General features: G+C 33.3%; 3 protein-coding genes across 7 annotated transcripts in view; 2 read left to right on the top strand and 1 right to left on the bottom strand.

Moving 5' to 3' along the window:
- LOC104809413 (DEAD-box ATP-dependent RNA helicase 47, mitochondrial) overlaps positions 1-1,106 on the top strand; it is a 3,089-nt gene extending 1,983 nt beyond the window's left edge. For all 4 annotated transcript variants that reach the window (XM_010535402.2, XM_010535401.2, XM_010535404.2 and 1 more), the window contains exon 3: positions 1-1,106. In XM_010535402.2, coding sequence (XP_010533704.1) covers positions 1-987 — 987 coding nt within the window. In that variant the 3' untranslated portion in view covers positions 988-1,106.
- Positions 1,023-4,045, bottom strand: LOC104809414 (bifunctional UDP-glucose 4-epimerase and UDP-xylose 4-epimerase 1). Of its 2 annotated transcripts, XM_010535405.2 has the most exons (10): positions 3,486-4,045; positions 3,324-3,368; positions 3,027-3,076; positions 2,782-2,917; positions 2,584-2,685; positions 2,250-2,477; positions 2,031-2,112; positions 1,826-1,908; positions 1,616-1,707; positions 1,023-1,243 (listed from the first exon to the last, which is right to left on the bottom strand). In XM_010535405.2, exons 1-10 carry the CDS (start codon positions 3,681-3,683, stop codon positions 1,159-1,161), a joined length of 1,101 nt encoding a protein of 366 aa, XP_010533707.1. In that variant the 5' UTR covers positions 3,684-4,045; the 3' UTR covers positions 1,023-1,158. The 2 variants fall into 2 exon arrangements, with proteins under 2 accessions (XP_010533707.1, XP_010533708.1); XM_010535406.2 differs by lacking the exon at positions 3,324-3,368 and having other exon boundaries at positions 3,486-4,040.
- On the top strand, positions 3,845-6,039 carry LOC104809659. The gene is made up of 4 exons (XM_019202085.1): positions 3,845-3,859; positions 5,399-5,535; positions 5,641-5,866; positions 5,968-6,039. The coding sequence occupies exons 1-4, from the start codon at positions 3,845-3,847 to the stop codon at positions 6,037-6,039; spliced, it is 450 nt and encodes a 149-aa protein (XP_019057630.1).
- Positions 6,040-16,749: the final 10,710 nt, after the last annotated feature.

Genomic DNA, 16,749 nt, shown 5'->3' with positions numbered 1-16,749 from the left:
GTTCAGCAGTTAGTCGGAGGTGCAAACCGATTGAGGCAAGAAGAGGCTCTTAAAAAGAACAAGCCGGCAATCGTTGTTGGCACGCCCGGTAGGATTGCAGAGATAAGCAAAGCCGGGAAGTTACATACACATAGCTGTAGATTCTTGGTGATAGATGAAGTTGATGAGCTGTTGTCATTTAATTTCCGGGATGATATGCATCGGATTTTGGAACACGTAGGGCGAAGATCCGGGGCTGACCCTCGTGATCTTGCTAAACATGCTGACCGAATTACTATTCTGGTTTCTGCAACTGTCCCGTTCTCGGTTATAAGAGCAGCTAGAAGCTGGAGTCATGAACCAGTTCTTGTCCAAGCCAACAAAGTAACGCCTCTCGATTCAGTCCAAGCATCAGCCCCGGTGAAATTATCCCCTACAAGCTCAGATCCCGAGATGCAAAGCCAGACAACAACAATCCAAAGCCTGCCCCCGGCATTAGAACACTACTACTGTATCACAAAACTGCAACACAAAGTCGACACATTAAGAAAATGTGTTCATGCTCTTGACGCCCAATCAGTGATAGTGTTCATGAACCACTCCAAGCAGCTAAAAGACGTCGTCTTTAAACTCGAAGCCCGTGGAATGAAATCTGCAGAACTACACGGGGATCTCGGGAAGCTAGCGAGGTCAACCATTCTGAAGAAGTTCAAGAGCGGGGAGATTAGGGTTCTCGTGACAAATGAGCTCTCGGCTAGGGGTTTAGATGTAGCGGAATGTGATCTCGTGGTAAATCTCGATCTTCCAACCGACGCAGTCCATTATGCCCACCGTGCAGGCAGGACAGGAAGGTTGGGAAGGAAAGGGACAGTAGTGACAGTGTGTGAGGAACCACAAGTCTTTGTCGTGAAGAAGATGGAGAAACAGATTGGTTTGCCAATTCAGTATTGTGAGATTACAGAAGGGAAGCTTGTTGTGACTGATGAGGACAAGGCTTTAGTCAGGTAAATGTTGTCTCTTTTGACATGTTTCAGACAGTTAAATTCAAAAACAAAAATAGATGGCATGAAAAAGTACAATTTATTTTGAAGGTGCATTTTAAATTAATGAAGATAATGTAGTGTTTATTTTTGAAAATGGAGAAACCCCTTTCCATTGACAGGAAAAGAAAGTAGAAATTCAAGGTTTTTTCTGGTAACCCCATGGATTGTTGCTTGCCCACTTCCACTGGTCTCTGCACATTTCCTCCACCCCATATTTTGCCCTGGCCACAATAATTATGAAAAAACAAAAACACTATTACATAGAAAAGATTTATGAAACTTTTACAAATACTGATTATATATATATATAAGATGAGATTTTTGAGTGTTGATCTCAGGAAGACTTTGTAAGGTAATTCAAAAGTTTGGGCCTTCAGTTCCTTGCAACTGAGTTGCAAAATTCAATCGTTTTTTTTATCTGTTTACTATCCCAAAAAAAGCTTCTAAATTTCATGCATTTGATTATCAAAATTACATTTAAGAAGAAATTTGCCATCTAGATTCATAACCCACAAAGAAAGGCTATCTATTTGAAGATTACTTGCAACCCAATTTGTCAGTTTCAGAGGGGATTGAACAAGGGAATGACTTACTTCCAGCCGAGTTCTTTCTCGGCTTTCTCTGTTGAAGCATAAACAGCCGTTGCATCTCCCGGCCTTCTTGGGCAAAGCTTGATAGGGATTTTCTGCAATGTTTGTTTTCAATGTGATCAATATAGATACATACATGCATGTATGTATGTAGACAAACACATAGTGACAGCTCTTCTCAGCAGTTGAGGTGGAAAGACTGTAAGATATTACCTTTCCAGAGGCTTTCTCGAAAGCAGAAACCATTTCTAAGACAGAAGTTCCTCGTCCAGTCCCAAGATTATAAGCCGTACAGCCTTATACCAATGACAACATGAAACTCACTCAGTATCTTGTAATAAAAATTCAAAAGCAACAAACTTTCTCCAGGTAACCATCAAACCAAACAGTTAAAAGAAAGTATATCTGGTTAAAGTACCGATCTTTGGATCTGCAAATAGCTTCCTCACTGCTGCAATGTGGCCATCTGCCAAGTCCATTACATGGATGTAATCTCTGACCTGTATTGTAGCAGTGATCATCAAAACCCCTCATGAAGGTAAACCATCCTGGTGAAATTCAAGATTCCTTCCAACCCAAATGGGTTTGGTTTAGATTACTGATAAGCTGCATAAAAAGGGTCCGGAGAAAGGCATACCGCACTGCCATCCCCGGTAGGATAGTCGTGTCCATAGACATTCAGTTCAGGTAATCGTCCAACTGCTACTTGTTGGATGTAAGGCATGAGATTATTGGGAATACCCTTTGGATCCTCCCCGATTCTGCCACTCTCATGAGCTCCAACCGGATTGAAGTACCTCAAAAGGATAATCCTCCATTCCGGTTCCGCCTTTTGAATATCTCTAGCTATTTCTTCGAGAAATAGCTACAGGAAGAAGGGATGAAACTGATCTCAAAACTCGAATGGGCAACTAACAGTGAAGCAGATTCAAAGCCTGAGAACTCAAAGTGGGGAAAAGAGTAAACTTTACCTTAGTTCGACCATAGGGGTTCATAGCCTTCAAATCAAAGTCTTCCATGCAGGGGATTTTTTCAGGTTGGCCATAGACAGTTGCAGATGATGAAAACACCATCTGCATATTCCATCATCAGTAAAGTAATATGAATATCAACATACGTCAGAACAAAAAAAGGGTGAACAATAATCAAAATATAGGATCCACTCGGACCATTTTGCAGTTGTATTTTGCCATGGTTTCGTATAGGTTGATTGTTCCAATCAAGTTATTGTCAAAGTAGCGACGAGGGTTTGCGACGCTCTCTCCCACGGCCTTAAGACCCGCAAAATGGATCACAGCGTCAAATCTGTTTCCACACAAGGCAAAAATGTAACCAGAGAATCAGAAAAGAAGGTTGCAAACTCTATGATTCAACTGGAAGATCACAAAGCTTGAAGGTCCAAATATTTACATACTTCTGTCTGGAGAAGAGTTTCTCGATATCCCCTTTGTTCCTTAGATCACCCTGCATCCGACGAAACACGAAAATTCAGAAACTCTATCGAATTTATCTGTTCTGTCTCCTAAGAAGTGAAAGATACACAGGAATGCAGGAAACAAAAACTTATAATGTCAAGAAGACGGCTACAGTTAAACCAAAGGCTACATTTCTTCTTCACTCTTTCTCGGAAACCAAACAGAGAGGAAAATGCAGGAATATAAATGAAATAGTTTCTTTATTCCATATAAAATTCAGAAAAAAAAAGGTTGACTTCTCTGTTTTGTAAGTTCCAGCTGAGCCGAAGAACAGAGCATGCCTATCCAACCATACACACAGAGCATCAATGAAACTGTGCAAGATCATAGCGTCAACAAATTTTCTCGGAAAAATAAGAGAACCCAGAGAGAAAATGGAAAAAAGGGTCTGTACTTACGACATTGAACTCGAGCTTGTTAGAGAGATCAGGATCAACAAGCTCCCTAACCCTATCGACAGCTTCCACGACAGAGTTATCGAGGTTGTCGATGATCGAAACCCTAAAACCCTCATTCAGAAGCTGAACAACAGTGTGCGTACCGATGAATCCGGCACCTCCGGTAACCAAAATGTTCTGCTCCACCGAAGAACCCATTTTCCAGAGAATTCTGACAGAAACCCACAACGAAACCAACAGAAACGCCAAAAGGATCAAAACCCACTTCGCAAAATTGAAAATTCCTGCGGTTTCCGCTACTGTATCGGATATCAGAGAGAGAAAAAGATAGGCGGTTGAGGAAATCAAGGGGGGGAAAGATGGGTTCTTTTATGGTCTGTTGCTTTCCTCCAAGCAGATAAGAAGGCGACAAAAGCGAAATTTAGGCAAAGAGAGAGATTTTTGTTGGTTTCTTTTCATAAAACGGATGACAATGATGACGACGGCGATGATCCGTGAAGAGATATACTGCTGGGGGAAATACAGTTTGCGTTTCGATCGTCAAAGTTTGTCTCTTTTTCTGGGCGGGTTGAAGGGTTTAAATAAATATATAATTCATGAAACCAGTAGCAAAATCTTCTCTTTTTTTTTTTCAATTTTCATGGATAAGTAGAGAAGAACATTGTTACATGTCCACATGAATCCTCAGAATTAGTAATTTTCAGTTATTTTTCTTATATTAGATTTTTTCCGGTATTATTCCGTTTATTAACCATTTTTTGGTTGAATGTACAGTGTATCAACTATTAAGGCTTATCCAATTGCCATGTGATCTGTAAAATAATCGGATGCCAGTCAAAATCCAATCACCTTTAACGAATATGAAATGCAAAGGGCAATTCTTTAAATAGTTTTTACCATAGAAATGAAAAAAAGAAAAGAAGGATTAGATTCTTTCGCACCAATATATATTTTTCCAAAATAGAGCCGTCTATAAATCTCATCCATTGTCATATCATAACGAAAACAAAATTCCAAAAGCAATCTAGAAAAAAAAAAAAGAAGATAGATTCTGAATCGATTTTAGTATGTTTTATCGGGAAAAATAATATATTATATAGTTTAAATAAATAAAGTTGTAAATGCTGTTATTATTCATGATCTTATGGGATAAAATTCGCCTTTCACAAAAAAAATGATCTTATTGGATAAAGCTCAAACAAAAAAAAACGATTGTAAGATCATCTTCCATCTTTTTTTTTTTTTTGGTTCATCATGAAAATCAATATTTTATTTGTCAAAGATGAAAAGAAAACTTATAAGGTGGATTCAATCTCAAGAAACCCTAAAATCAGATAGGCGTAAAACTCTCGAAAATAATACCAAAGTTATCATCATTCCTTTCACAAAACTCCACGTGCTATCCACCTAACTACTAGAAGATGCATAAACTCTCTTCTTCTTCTTCTTCTTCTTTTTTTTTTTTTATTACAAGAAGCTTCGAACAATTTCCTATCTCTCGAGCTATCTCCCCTCTAATCAAGTTCTACTATTGATCAAAATGACAATTCATATTATTTTTTATCAAAATTTTTAACAGTTTCTTTTATCAAAAAATTTTTTTTTAACAGTTTCTACAATTTTTTTTGGATCAATTTCTGATATTGAAACCAAAATAAAAAATAACCACACTTAAACTATTATATACACTTTATTTGAAATATACCATAAATCATCTACATTGAAAATCACATGTTTAATTTGAATATATATAATTTCATGTATGTAGAATAATTTGTATACACTTTGTTATCAATTCTTAGGAGAGCGAGGATTGGCTCTTCTTCTGAACTCTATTTGCTTTTGTCTTCCAAATCGATTGATTCTGGGGGGTTTTCCTCCTAATTATTCTCTATTGGGTTGTGTATTTATAGGGATTCGATATTGATTTCACGAAATTCCGTTGCATCTTCAATTTTCGACCTGTCTTTGTCGATGATATCTTCACGGTCGATGAACGTGAAGTAGAAGCTTTTGATTTGCTCAAGGAACTCTGTGTGGACGCCATTAAGCACCAATGAGGAGGCGGTGAAGGCTATTTATACTGTTTTCATATATGTATGATGGTAAAATGGTTTTATATGTTTAATTATGTATACTAACTAATACGTGATTTGTTCAGCAAAAAGAGGTTTGAGGTGGTGAAAGCTATAAAAGCACACTATTATCTGTGTGTGGGGCTAATGTTTTTCATCATCTTTGAGGCCAAGGATCCTTCTGATGGAGATGACAAGCCGAAACTCTTTCAAGCTAAGTCTCGTTTCTTTTATTCGTATGGAACTTTCTTCCAGTACTGCAGGCCCACACCCGAGAAGAAAGGTAAACCCTTTGTCTACCTGCAAGTTACTAGGTAGTCTTTGGGGTATTCTTCCCCTGCCTCTCGTGTCAGTGGGCATTGGGAAGGAGTATTTTCTGACTGTCGTCTTATTGATGATGCTTTCAGATTGAGATGATGGGAGTTTATGCACGTGGGTACGAGAGGCTAAGAACCGTTCCTTATCTGATGGTTCTATAAAAAATCATGTCAAGCAGTAGACTAATATTATGTGAGGAAGAACTCCGTAGTAGCTAATATATTATGTGGATAAAACTCAATGTAACCAGATTATAACTAATATTTCAACACTTTTACCTCGATTTTGTGGGTACAAGGTTTAGCCATCGTTCCATAGTATGGACACTGTTCCTCTAGAACAGTGCCCAATTCCATCATAAACGTGCGGGTGTGAGTAAACTTTTGTGATCGTTCCCTTTTCTTTGTCTTTGTGCTCAATACCATTAAAGAGATGTTGGGCAGACAATTTTATAAGTACTTTAATTTTGTCCTCTATAAATAAAGAAAATTCCAAACATCTGATCACGGCCATTGCCCAGCAAATACATATACATGAACATAGTAAATATGCTATCTTGATTGCTATAAACCTATCTCACAAATGAAAAGCTAAACATGTATCATACTTACCCAAATTTTCTTGATGTGTAACCGGCCCCACGATATTTTTCTCAAGGGTCCAATCCTAGAATTCTGAGACATCCGGTGTGAAAAATAAATAATATAGTTTAGAACCGAAAATTTTAAATGAAATGAATATATATAGATTAAACATTCAAGAATTGAATTTACCGTTGGTCACTCGTCGTCCAGAGGAGTGAAACGTTGATAACAAACATAAATAGATCAAATTAGCATGGACTTGAATATATATGTACCAATGCAAACGCTCATATCAAACATATATATATCTTAGTGCTAACAGAAGATGACGAAGCCTTGGTTTTCTTTGATGGAGTCGAGTGCTTAGATTTCCCTTTTCCACACCTATGTCAGCACCTATGGGATCCATCTCAAAGCTACTGTCGTTTCGAATATCAAAAATCAAATTGGCAAGATATGAACATGTTAGACACACATGTGCATAATTAGAACAAACAAATATAGTTGTAAATTTGTACTCACTCAACATCGTGATCCGAAAGAAAGGCGGTAGCATCTCCCTCCCCACTCATATCCTTTGGTCAATGAACAATAAATATGAAAGCAAAAATGTGTATACATATTACTTGTACTTATACTTAACGATCTCAGAAAACTTCCGAGCATACATAGAACGCTTTTAAAGAGTAAATAAAAACAAGCAGATTAAAGATCAAATTTTCAGCAGATTAACCATAGATAATGAACTGTATATCGCTAGATGCTACAAACTTACATCCGGATAGTCATCGAAATTAATGAAAAAACATGAAATATATTTTTTTAAGAAGCAGGGCAATCAATGGATAAAATCAAATATTTTAAAAGAAAAGATTCATAATTTTTTTTAAAAAAAAAGGAATAAGAAACAAGATTGGACCATAGTTTCTCAAACATTATATCATGAAATGTCAGATGTGATCATTCTACTTATACGAAGTTTTCTATAACCATTAAACCAAATCATGACGATGATTTTACCTTGCCCCAAACATTCATTCCAACATCACATATGAGAATAAGGATACACAAAATTGAATTTTGTGGCCAAATAAAAATTACAGAGAGAACAACAGAACAATGTATCAGTAACTCAATGCTATGTTGTTGTTGTTCTTCTTCTTCTTCTTCTTCTTCTTCTTCTTTCTTCTCCTTCTTCTTCTCTTCTTCTTCTTCTTCTTCTTCTTCTTCTTCTTCTTCTTCTTCTTCTTCTTCTTCTTCTTCTTCTTCTTCTTCTTCTTCTTCTTCTTCTTCTTCTTCTTCTTCTTCTTCTTCTTCTTCTTCTTCTTCTTCTTCTTCTTCTTCTTCTTCTTCTTCTTCTTCTTCTTCTTCTTCTTCTTCTTCTTCTTCTTCTTCTTCTTCTTCTTCTTCTTCTTCTTCTTCTTCTTCTTCTTCTTCTTCTTCTTCTTCTTCTTCTTCTTCTTCTTCTTCTTCTTCTTCTTCTTCTTCTTCTTCTTCTTCTTCTTCTTCTTCTTCTTCTTCTTCTTCTTCTTCTTCTTCTTCTTCTTCTTCTTCTTCTTCTTCTTCTTCTTCTTCTTCTTCTTCTTCTTCTTCTTCTTCTTCTTCTTCTTCTTCTTCTTCTTCTTCTTCTTCTTCTTCTTCTTCTTCTTCTTCTTCTTCTTCTTCTTCTTCTTCTTCTATTATAAAAGTTTATGTTTTTAAAAATATATTCTAAAGATGATTGTATATTCAACATTAGTCGTATATTCAATGTTTTTAAAAATATATTCTAAAGATGATTGTATCAGACAACATCATCTAACTTAGGAAAGAAGAAGAAGAAGTTGTTTTGTTTAGATTACATAATTTTATCATTTATTTTTATTCTAATGTTGTCTTTTTTTATAATTTTTGTACTGCACACACAGTCAGACAACATCATCTAACTTAGGAAAGAAGAAGAAGAAGTTGTTTTGTTTAGATTACATAATTTTATCATTTGTTTTTATTCCAGTGTTGTCTTTTTTATAATTTTTATAGCGCACACACAGCCAGACAACATCATCTAACTTAGAAGAAGAAGAAGAAGAAGAAGAAGAAGAAGAAGAAGAAGAAGAAGAAGAAGAAGAAGAAGAAGAAGAAGAAGAAGAAGAAGAAGAAGAAGAAGAAGAAGAAGAAGAAGAAGAAGAAGAAGAAGAAGAAGAAGAAGAAGAAGAAGAAGAAGAAGAAGAAGAAGAAGAAGAAGAAGAAGAAGAAGAAGAAGAAGAAGAAGAAGAAGAAGAAGAAGAAGAAGAAGAAGAAGAAGAAGAAGAAGAAGAAGAAGAAGAAGAAGAAGAAGAAGAAGAAGAAGAAGAAGAAGAAGAAGAAGAAGAAGAAGAAGAAGAAGAAAAATGTAAACCCTTTGTCTACCAACAAGTTACTAGGTAGTCTTTGGGGTATTCTCCCCCTATCTCTCGTGTCAGTGGGCATTGGGAAGGAGTATTTTTCTGACTGTCGTCTTGTTGATGATGCTTTCAGATTGAGATGAAAGGAGTTTATGCACATGGGAGTAGCAGTAAGCGTATGAGAGGCTGAGAGGCTAAGAATCGCTCATTATCTGGCAGTTCTATAAAAAAATCATGTCAAGCAGTAGGTTAATATTATGTGAGGAAGAACTCCATAGTATCTAATATATTATGTGGACAAAACTCGACGTAACCAAATTATAACTAATATTTCAACACTTTTACCTCGATTTTGTGGGTACAAGGTTTAGCCATCGTTCCATAGTATGGACATTGTTCCTCTATAACAGTGCTCGATTCCATCATAAACGTGCGGGTGTGAGTAAACTTTTGTGATCGTTCCCTTTTCTTTGTCTTTGTGCTCAACACCATTAAAGAGATGTTGGGCAGACAATTTTACAGGTACTTTAATTTTTTCCTCTATAGATAAAGTCGATTCCAAACATCTGATCATGACCACTGCCTAGCAAATACCTATACATGAACATAGTAAATATGCTATTTTGGTTGCTATAAACCTATCTCACAAATGAAAAGCTAAACATGTATCATACTTACCCAAATTTCCTTGATGTGTAACCGGCCCTACGACATTTTTCTCAAGGGTCCAATCCTTCTAGTATTTTTTAGAATTTTCTGAGACGTCCTGTTTGAAAAATAAATAATGTAGTTTAGAATCGAAAATTTTAAATGAAATGAATATATATAGATTAAAAATTCAAGAATTGAATTTATTGTTGGCCACTCATCATTCAGAGGAGTGAAACGCTAATATCAAACATAAATAGATCAAATTAGAATGTACTTCAACATATATGTATCAATGCAAATGTTGATATCAAACATATATATATCTTAGTGCTAACAGAAGATAACGAAGCCTTGGTTTTCTTTGATGGAGCCGAGTGTTTAGATTTCCCTTTTCCACACCTATGTCGGCACCTATGGGATCCATCTCAAAGCTACTGTCGTTTCGAATATCAAAAATCAAATTGGCAAGATATGAAAATGTTAGACACACATTTGCATAATTAGAACAAACAAATATAGTTGTAAATTTGTACTCACTCAACATCGTGATCCGAAAGGAAGGCGGTAGCATCTCCCTCCCCACTCATATCATTTGGTCAATGAACAATAAATATGTAAGCAAAGATATGTATTCATATTACTTGTACTTATACTTAACGATCTCAGAAAACTTCTGAGCATACATAGAATGGTTTTAAAGGGTAAATAAAAACAAGCAGATTAAAGATCAAATTTTCAGCACATTAACCATAGATAATGAATGTATATTGCTAGATGTTACAAACTTACCTCTGAATAGTAATCAACTTTAATTGAAAAATATGAAATATATTTTTTTAAGAAGCATGGCAATCAATAGATAAAATCAAATAGTTTAAAAGAAAAGATTCATAACTTTTTTATAAAAAAAAAAGAATAAAAAACAAGATTGGACCATAGTTTCGCAAACATTATATCATGAAACGTCAAATGTGATCATTCTACTTATACGAAATTTTCTATAACCATTAAACCAAATCATGACGATGATTTTATCTTGCCCCAAATGTTCATTCCAACATCACATATGAGAATGAGGATACACAAAATTGAATTTTGTGACCAAACAAAAATTCTAGAGAGAACAATAGAACAATGTTCGTGAGGGAAGACAAGTTCGTTTTTTTCAAAATAGGTTATTTGGAGACAGAGGGATATATTTAAAATAAGATAAAATAATTACAAAATATTAACTCAAAATAGACGAGAAAAGTGTCTGTCGTCGCAGTTTCGTAGAGGGAATAAAGTCAAAACTATTCATTTTTTTGCAATAAAAGAAAATGTAAAGGTTATTTTGTTAAGATTACATAATTTTATCATTTGTTTTTATTCCAGTGCTTATCTTTTTTTGTAATTTTTGCTAGAGTTTTGTTTTGAAACTGCACACACAACCAGACAGCCTCATCTAACTTATGAAAACCCATCATTTGCATTTCTAAGCAAAGATTATAACTCATGACCTAATTTACAAAAAATCCAAACAAATAAGAAAAAAAAAAAAAGAAGAAAATTAGAAAAAGAAACATGAAACGAGGATGAACAAGATTGATATTTGAGAGAAGACAAAGGGTAGAAAAACTTACCGGGAACGAAAGAGAAGCTAAGATGATCTCCCAAGATTTAAGCCCTAAATCCAATCTAAAAAAGTTTCAAGCTTTAACTTAGGATTTCAACAATGTGTAAACAATACACACACAAACAGAATGAAAATGAAGACATGACTATGCTAAGAAAGATAACATGATGAGGGAGGAAAACTTCCTTAACACTGGTGTTTCTGAAACGTAGCAAAGTGCTTAGAAATTTTCACTGCAACAATGACGTTATCAGAGAGAACGGAGAGGAGACGAAACAAGACATTTTTTTTATGATCTTAATGGTAAAACCCTAAATATTTATTGTTAGTAGCGTGCGTGTGTGCATTTCACAAAAACCTTCCACAACAAGCTCCATAACTTAAATCCGAACACAGAGAGAGATATTTTACAGAGCCCTTCGGAGAGCTGCCGTGAGTGTTTATGAGCAGTGGATAAATTTTTCTTTTAAAAGGAGAGGAAGCCCTTAACTGAGACTCAAGACCCTCTATGAAGAGATGTAAATGGAGCAATTAAACAGGACCCCCAATTTTATAGGACCCCACTTTCTTTCTTTAAAAAAAAATATTTTTAAAATTTAATAAAATTTTAAATATAATAAGAAAACAATTATAAATTTTAAAATTAAAAAGATTAAATTTTGTTGTTGTTGTTGTTCTTCTTCTTCTTCTTCTTCTTCTTCTTCTTTCTTCTCCTTCTTCTTCTTCTTTCTTCTTCTTCTTCTTCTTCTTCTTCTTCTTAATATACAATCATCTTTAGAATATATTTTTAAAAACATTGAATATACGACTAATGTTGAATATACAATCATCTTTAGAATATATTTTTAAAAACATAAACTTTTATAATAGAAGAAGAAGAAGAAGAAGAAGAAGAAGAAGAAGAAGAAGAAGAAGAAGAAGAAGAAGAAGAAGAAGAAGAAGAAGAAGAAGAAGAAGAAGAAGAAGAAGAAGAAGAAGAAGAAGAAGAAGAAGAAGAAGAAGAAGAAGAAGAAGAAGAAGAAGAAGAAGAAGAAGAAGAAGAAGAAGAAGAAGAAGAAGAAGAAGAAGAAGAAGTTGTTTTGTTTAGATTACATAATTTTATCATTTGTTTTTATTCCAGTATTGTCTTTTTTATAATTTTTATACCTCATACACAGCAAGACAACATCATCTAACTTAGGAAAGAAGAAGAAGAAGAAGAAGAAGAAGAAGAATAAGTTGTTTTGTTTATATTACATAATTTTATCATTTGTTTTTATTCCAGTGTTGCTTTTTTTATAATTTTTATACCGCACACACAGCCAGACAACATCATCTAACTTAGGAAAGAAGAAGAAGAAGAAAAAGTTGTTTTGTTTAGATTACATAATTTTATCATTTATTTTTATTCTAATGTTGTCTTTTTTTATAATTTTTGTACTGCACACACAGCCAGACAACATCATCTAACTTAGGAAAGAAGAAGAAGAAGTTGTTTTGTTTAGATTACATAATTTTATCATTTGTTTTTATTCCAGTGTTGTCTTTTTTATAATTTTTATAGCGCACACACAGCCAGACAACATCATCTAACTTAGAAGAAGAAGAAGAAGAAGAAGAAGAAGAAGAAGAAGAAGAAGAAGAAGAAGAAGAAGAAGAAGAAGAAGAAGAAGAAGAAGAAGAAGAAGAAGAAGAAGAAGAAGAAGAAGAAGAAGAAGAAGAAGAAGAAGAAGAAGAAGAAGAAGAAGAAGAAGAAGAAGAAGAAGAAGAAGAAGAAGAAGAAGAAGAAGAAGAAGAAGAAGAAGAAGAAGAAGAAGAAGAAGAAGAAGAAGAAGAAGAAGAAGAAGAAGAAGAAGAAGAAGAAGAAGAAGAAGAAGAAGAAGAAGAAGAAGAAGAAGAAGAAGAAGAAGAAGAAGAAGAAGAAGAAGAAGAAGAAGAAGAAGAAGAAGAAGAAGAAGAAGAAGAAGAAGAAGAAGAAGAAGAAGAAGAAGAAGAAGAAGAAGAAGAAGAAGAAGAAGAAGAAGAAGAAGAAGAAGAAGAAGAAGAAGAAGAAGAAGAAGAAGAAGAAGAAGAAGAAGAAGAAGAAGAAGAAGAAGAAGAAGAAGAAGAAGAAGAAGAAGAAGAAGAAGAAAGAAGAAGAAGAAGGAGAAGAAAGAAGAAGAAGAAGAAGAAGAAGAAGAAGAACAACAACAACATAGCATTGAGTTACTGATACATTGTTCTGTTGTTCTCTCTGTAATTTTTATTTGGCCACAAAATTCAATTTTGTGTATCCTTATTCTCATATGTGATGTTGGAATGAATGTTTGGGGCAAGGTAAAATCATCGTCATGATTTGGTTTAATGGTTATAGAAAACTTCGTATAAGTAGAATGATCACATCTGACATTTCATGATATAATGTTTGAGAAACTATGGTCCAATCTTGTTTCTTATTCCTTTTTTTTTAAAAAAAATTATGAATCTTTTCTTTTAAAATATTTGATTTTATCCATTGATTGCCCTGCTTCTTAAAAAAATATATTTCATGTTTTTTCATTAATTTCGATGACTATCCGGATGTAAGTTTGTAGCATCTAGCGATATACAGTTCATTATCTATGGTTAATCTGCTGAAAATTTGATCTTTAATCTGCTTGTTTTTATTTACTCTTTAAAAGCGTTCTATGTATGCTCGGAAGTTTTCTGAGATCGTTAAGTATAAGTACAAGTAATATGTATACACATTTTTGCTTTCATATTTATTGTTCATTGACCAAAGGATATGAGTGGGGAGGGAGATGCTACCGCCTTTCTTTCGGATCACGATGTTGAGTGAGTACAAATTTACAACTATATTTGTTTGTTCTAATTATGCACATGTGTGTCTAACATGTTCATATCTTGCCAATTTGATTTTTGATATTCGAAACGACAGTAGCTTTGAGATGGATCCCATAGGTGCTGACATAGGTGTGGAAAAGGGAAATCTAAGCACTCGACTCCATCAAAGAAAACCAAGGCTTCGTCATCTTCTGTTAGCACTAAGATATATATATGTTTGATATGAGCGTTTGCATTGGTACATATATATTCAAGTCCATGCTAATTTGATCTATTTATGTTTGTTATCAACGTTTATTTATTGTTGGCCACTCATCATTCAGAGGAGTGAAACGCTAATATCAAACATAAATAGATCAAATTAGAAAACAATTATAAATTTTAAAATTAAAAAGATTAAATTTTGCTAAAATGAATAATCTTTTATATTATAACAATTATAATTTTTAGATCATAATTTTTAATCACTATATATTTATTTTAAAAAATAACAAATTAGAGTAATTATACACAAAACGCTTCCATTTAGTAATACAACAACAACCTTTATAAAAAACCAAATGACGTTTTTATATTTCCAATGTATTTTTAATATTTGTTTTTTCCAAATTTACCTCTTATCAAATATTCTGCATGTATAATAATTCTACATATTTTTATATTTTTCATAATTACATCTTATATAACTTAGGATGTATCACAATATATCAAATGTCAATAAAAACATTAATCAAGATAATATAAAAAAACCAACTTACCAGAATTTGTAGAAAAAAATATCTCCTCTTTCTTCACGAAAGCCATCAAAATTTTTAGAATTTGTTGAAGTTTTGTTTAAGTCAAATAAAAACTCTCTTACAATCGGAAAATTTAAACCAATATCATAAGAAGTTATGAAGAAAGTTTGTTTGTTTGTAATTATTCTAATCCAATATTTAGACATTTGATGTTTGTAGTTTTATTGTTTTGGCTCAATTCAAAAATTTTAAATAAATTAATCGTATATAATTAGCTCCAAATTTGATTTTTGTTTTTAAATATTGAAAACACAAAATAATGTTAATTTTTATAGTTTACGGGAAATAGATGAATTAAATTATTGATTTATCGGGAAAGATAATGATAATACATTCTATCATTTAAGAAGAATAATTAATAAGGATATTTTACACAAAATATATTTTTTTAATATGTGTATCTAACGCTAAAACATCATCTATATTTTTGTCCCAGACACTAAAATTATAAAATGATGGGATCTAATTTTGTTACATGTTGGTTGCTTGACTATATTTTGACTGATGTTGAAATTTCCGATAAATAAATAAATTGATTAATATTAGAAAATCCATAAGCCTTTTATTGTTGAATTTTTCAAAATATATACACATAAAGGCACACACAATACTTTCTTAGAATTTGCTAAGAAGCTAATCTCCTTTTAATTCAACAATAAAACGCTTATAACTTTTCTAATATTAATCTTTTTTTTGTGAGGATTTGTTTATCAAATGGCTCTTTTTTCAAGCTTATTGATGGGTTACTTCTATGGTTCATCAAAAATAGCATGCGAAGAAGGGACAGAAGCTTATAGAAGAAGATCAAAGAAGATTCTAGAATCTTCCGATGATCACAAATCGGCCGTCAACGATGAATGGGAAGAGAAAGAACAACCCTCCGATTCCATTAGCGTATTTCCCCGTTGGTTCAAAACTCTCTCTTCTATTTACTTCAGAAAACAATAACTTTAGAGTTTGGGATTCATTTTATGGATGTGATAACTAAATGTCCACAATGATATACCATTCATTGTGTGGATTCCTTTATTATTATTATTATTTATGTTGTAATATGCATGTAACTATTTGATTGAAATATTTTGAAGCCTGTTAAAAAAATAATTTTAATTACGGCCGGTTTAGTTATATTCCTTTTCATTCCGAATATAGATGCATAAATTTACTCTCAATATGCTCCTTGATTGTCCTCTTATCTCTATCAAGCAAAGCTCACACTCTCTCTCAAATTTTCTTATAAATCAAACTTAAATACAGATCTCCACGCGCCTTCAAAATCATTGGGCGAAATTCAATCTCGTGGTATCCACGTGCCTATTCTGCGTGTGCGATTCTCCAAAAGGATAATCGGTGTAAAAACTTGTTTTCATAAGATGGGTTGTCCGTTTAAAGCCCATTTATCATTGCTCATCTTGAACGGTTTATGCCCCATTACGTGACAAATCATTTTACTAATTAACAATAACCATTTTAATATTTCGGAACAAATAACAACGTGTCCTTTAGCATAAACAATATAATTTTGAAAAAAGAAAATTCCAAAAAAGGAAAAAGAAATGGAAAACAAGATGAACTGTTCTTGCCTGGTTATTACTAAAATGGACTATTTGAATATACGAACTGAATCATTTTTTTGGTACAATATATATAGGGGCAAGATAAAATTGATATTTTCTCATTCCATTTTTTTTTGTATTGGCTAAATCTTATCGCCTTCATAGTTCATATCGTTGAATTTTCTTTTTGTCCAGTATCCACTTTGATGTATAAAAAAAATTGTTATATGTGATAAATTTTAAATTTTAATTCGTAACCGACATTCAGTTTATTCTTTGAACAAACTGGCTGAAATTGGACCTCATTGACTGTTGTAGCTATTATTACAAATTCTAAATTTGGTAAATAATATATTATTAACAAAAAAAAAGATTCTTCCACGACTGAATTCACCTTCCCCAGATGCGGGAGCCACGTCAACAACACGCTCCACACCGTGTCTGAATGTGAATATATATCGTCCTGGAAAATGCTTTCTCCGGGAAAAGACTCTCTTCTGACA

Source organism: Tarenaya hassleriana, unplaced genomic scaffold (genome assembly GCF_000463585.1).
Source record: "Tarenaya hassleriana unplaced genomic scaffold, ASM46358v1 Cleome16, whole genome shotgun sequence".
NCBI lineage: Eukaryota > Viridiplantae > Streptophyta > Magnoliopsida > Brassicales > Cleomaceae > Tarenaya > Tarenaya hassleriana.
Note: the sequence above shows the minus strand (reverse complement) of the source record. Positions and strands in the feature narration are given on the sequence as shown.

Excerpts from the sequence above, each read along its gene's own strand:
- LOC104809659 (XM_019202085.1), top strand. Across the intron at positions 5,536-5,640 it reads CTCTGTGTGGACGCCATTAA|GTTCAGCAAAAAGAGGTTTG; the intron begins GCACCAATGAGG and ends AATACGTGATTT. Across the intron at positions 5,867-5,967 it reads AACCCTTTGTCTACCTGCAA|ATTGAGATGATGGGAGTTTA; the intron begins GTTACTAGGTAG and ends TGATGCTTTCAG.
- LOC104809414 (XM_010535405.2), bottom strand. The coding sequence starts at position 3,683 with ATGGGTTCTTCGGTGGAGCAGAACATTTTGGTTACCGGAGGTGCCGGA. Across the intron at positions 1,708-1,825 it reads TCGAGAAAGCCTCTGGAAAG|AAAATCCCTATCAAGCTTTG; the intron begins GTAATATCTTAC and ends CAAACATTGCAG. Across the intron at positions 1,244-1,615 it reads GAGAAAGAACTCGGCTGGAA|GGCAAAATATGGGGTGGAGG; the intron begins GTAAGTCATTCC and ends TATTGTGGCCAG.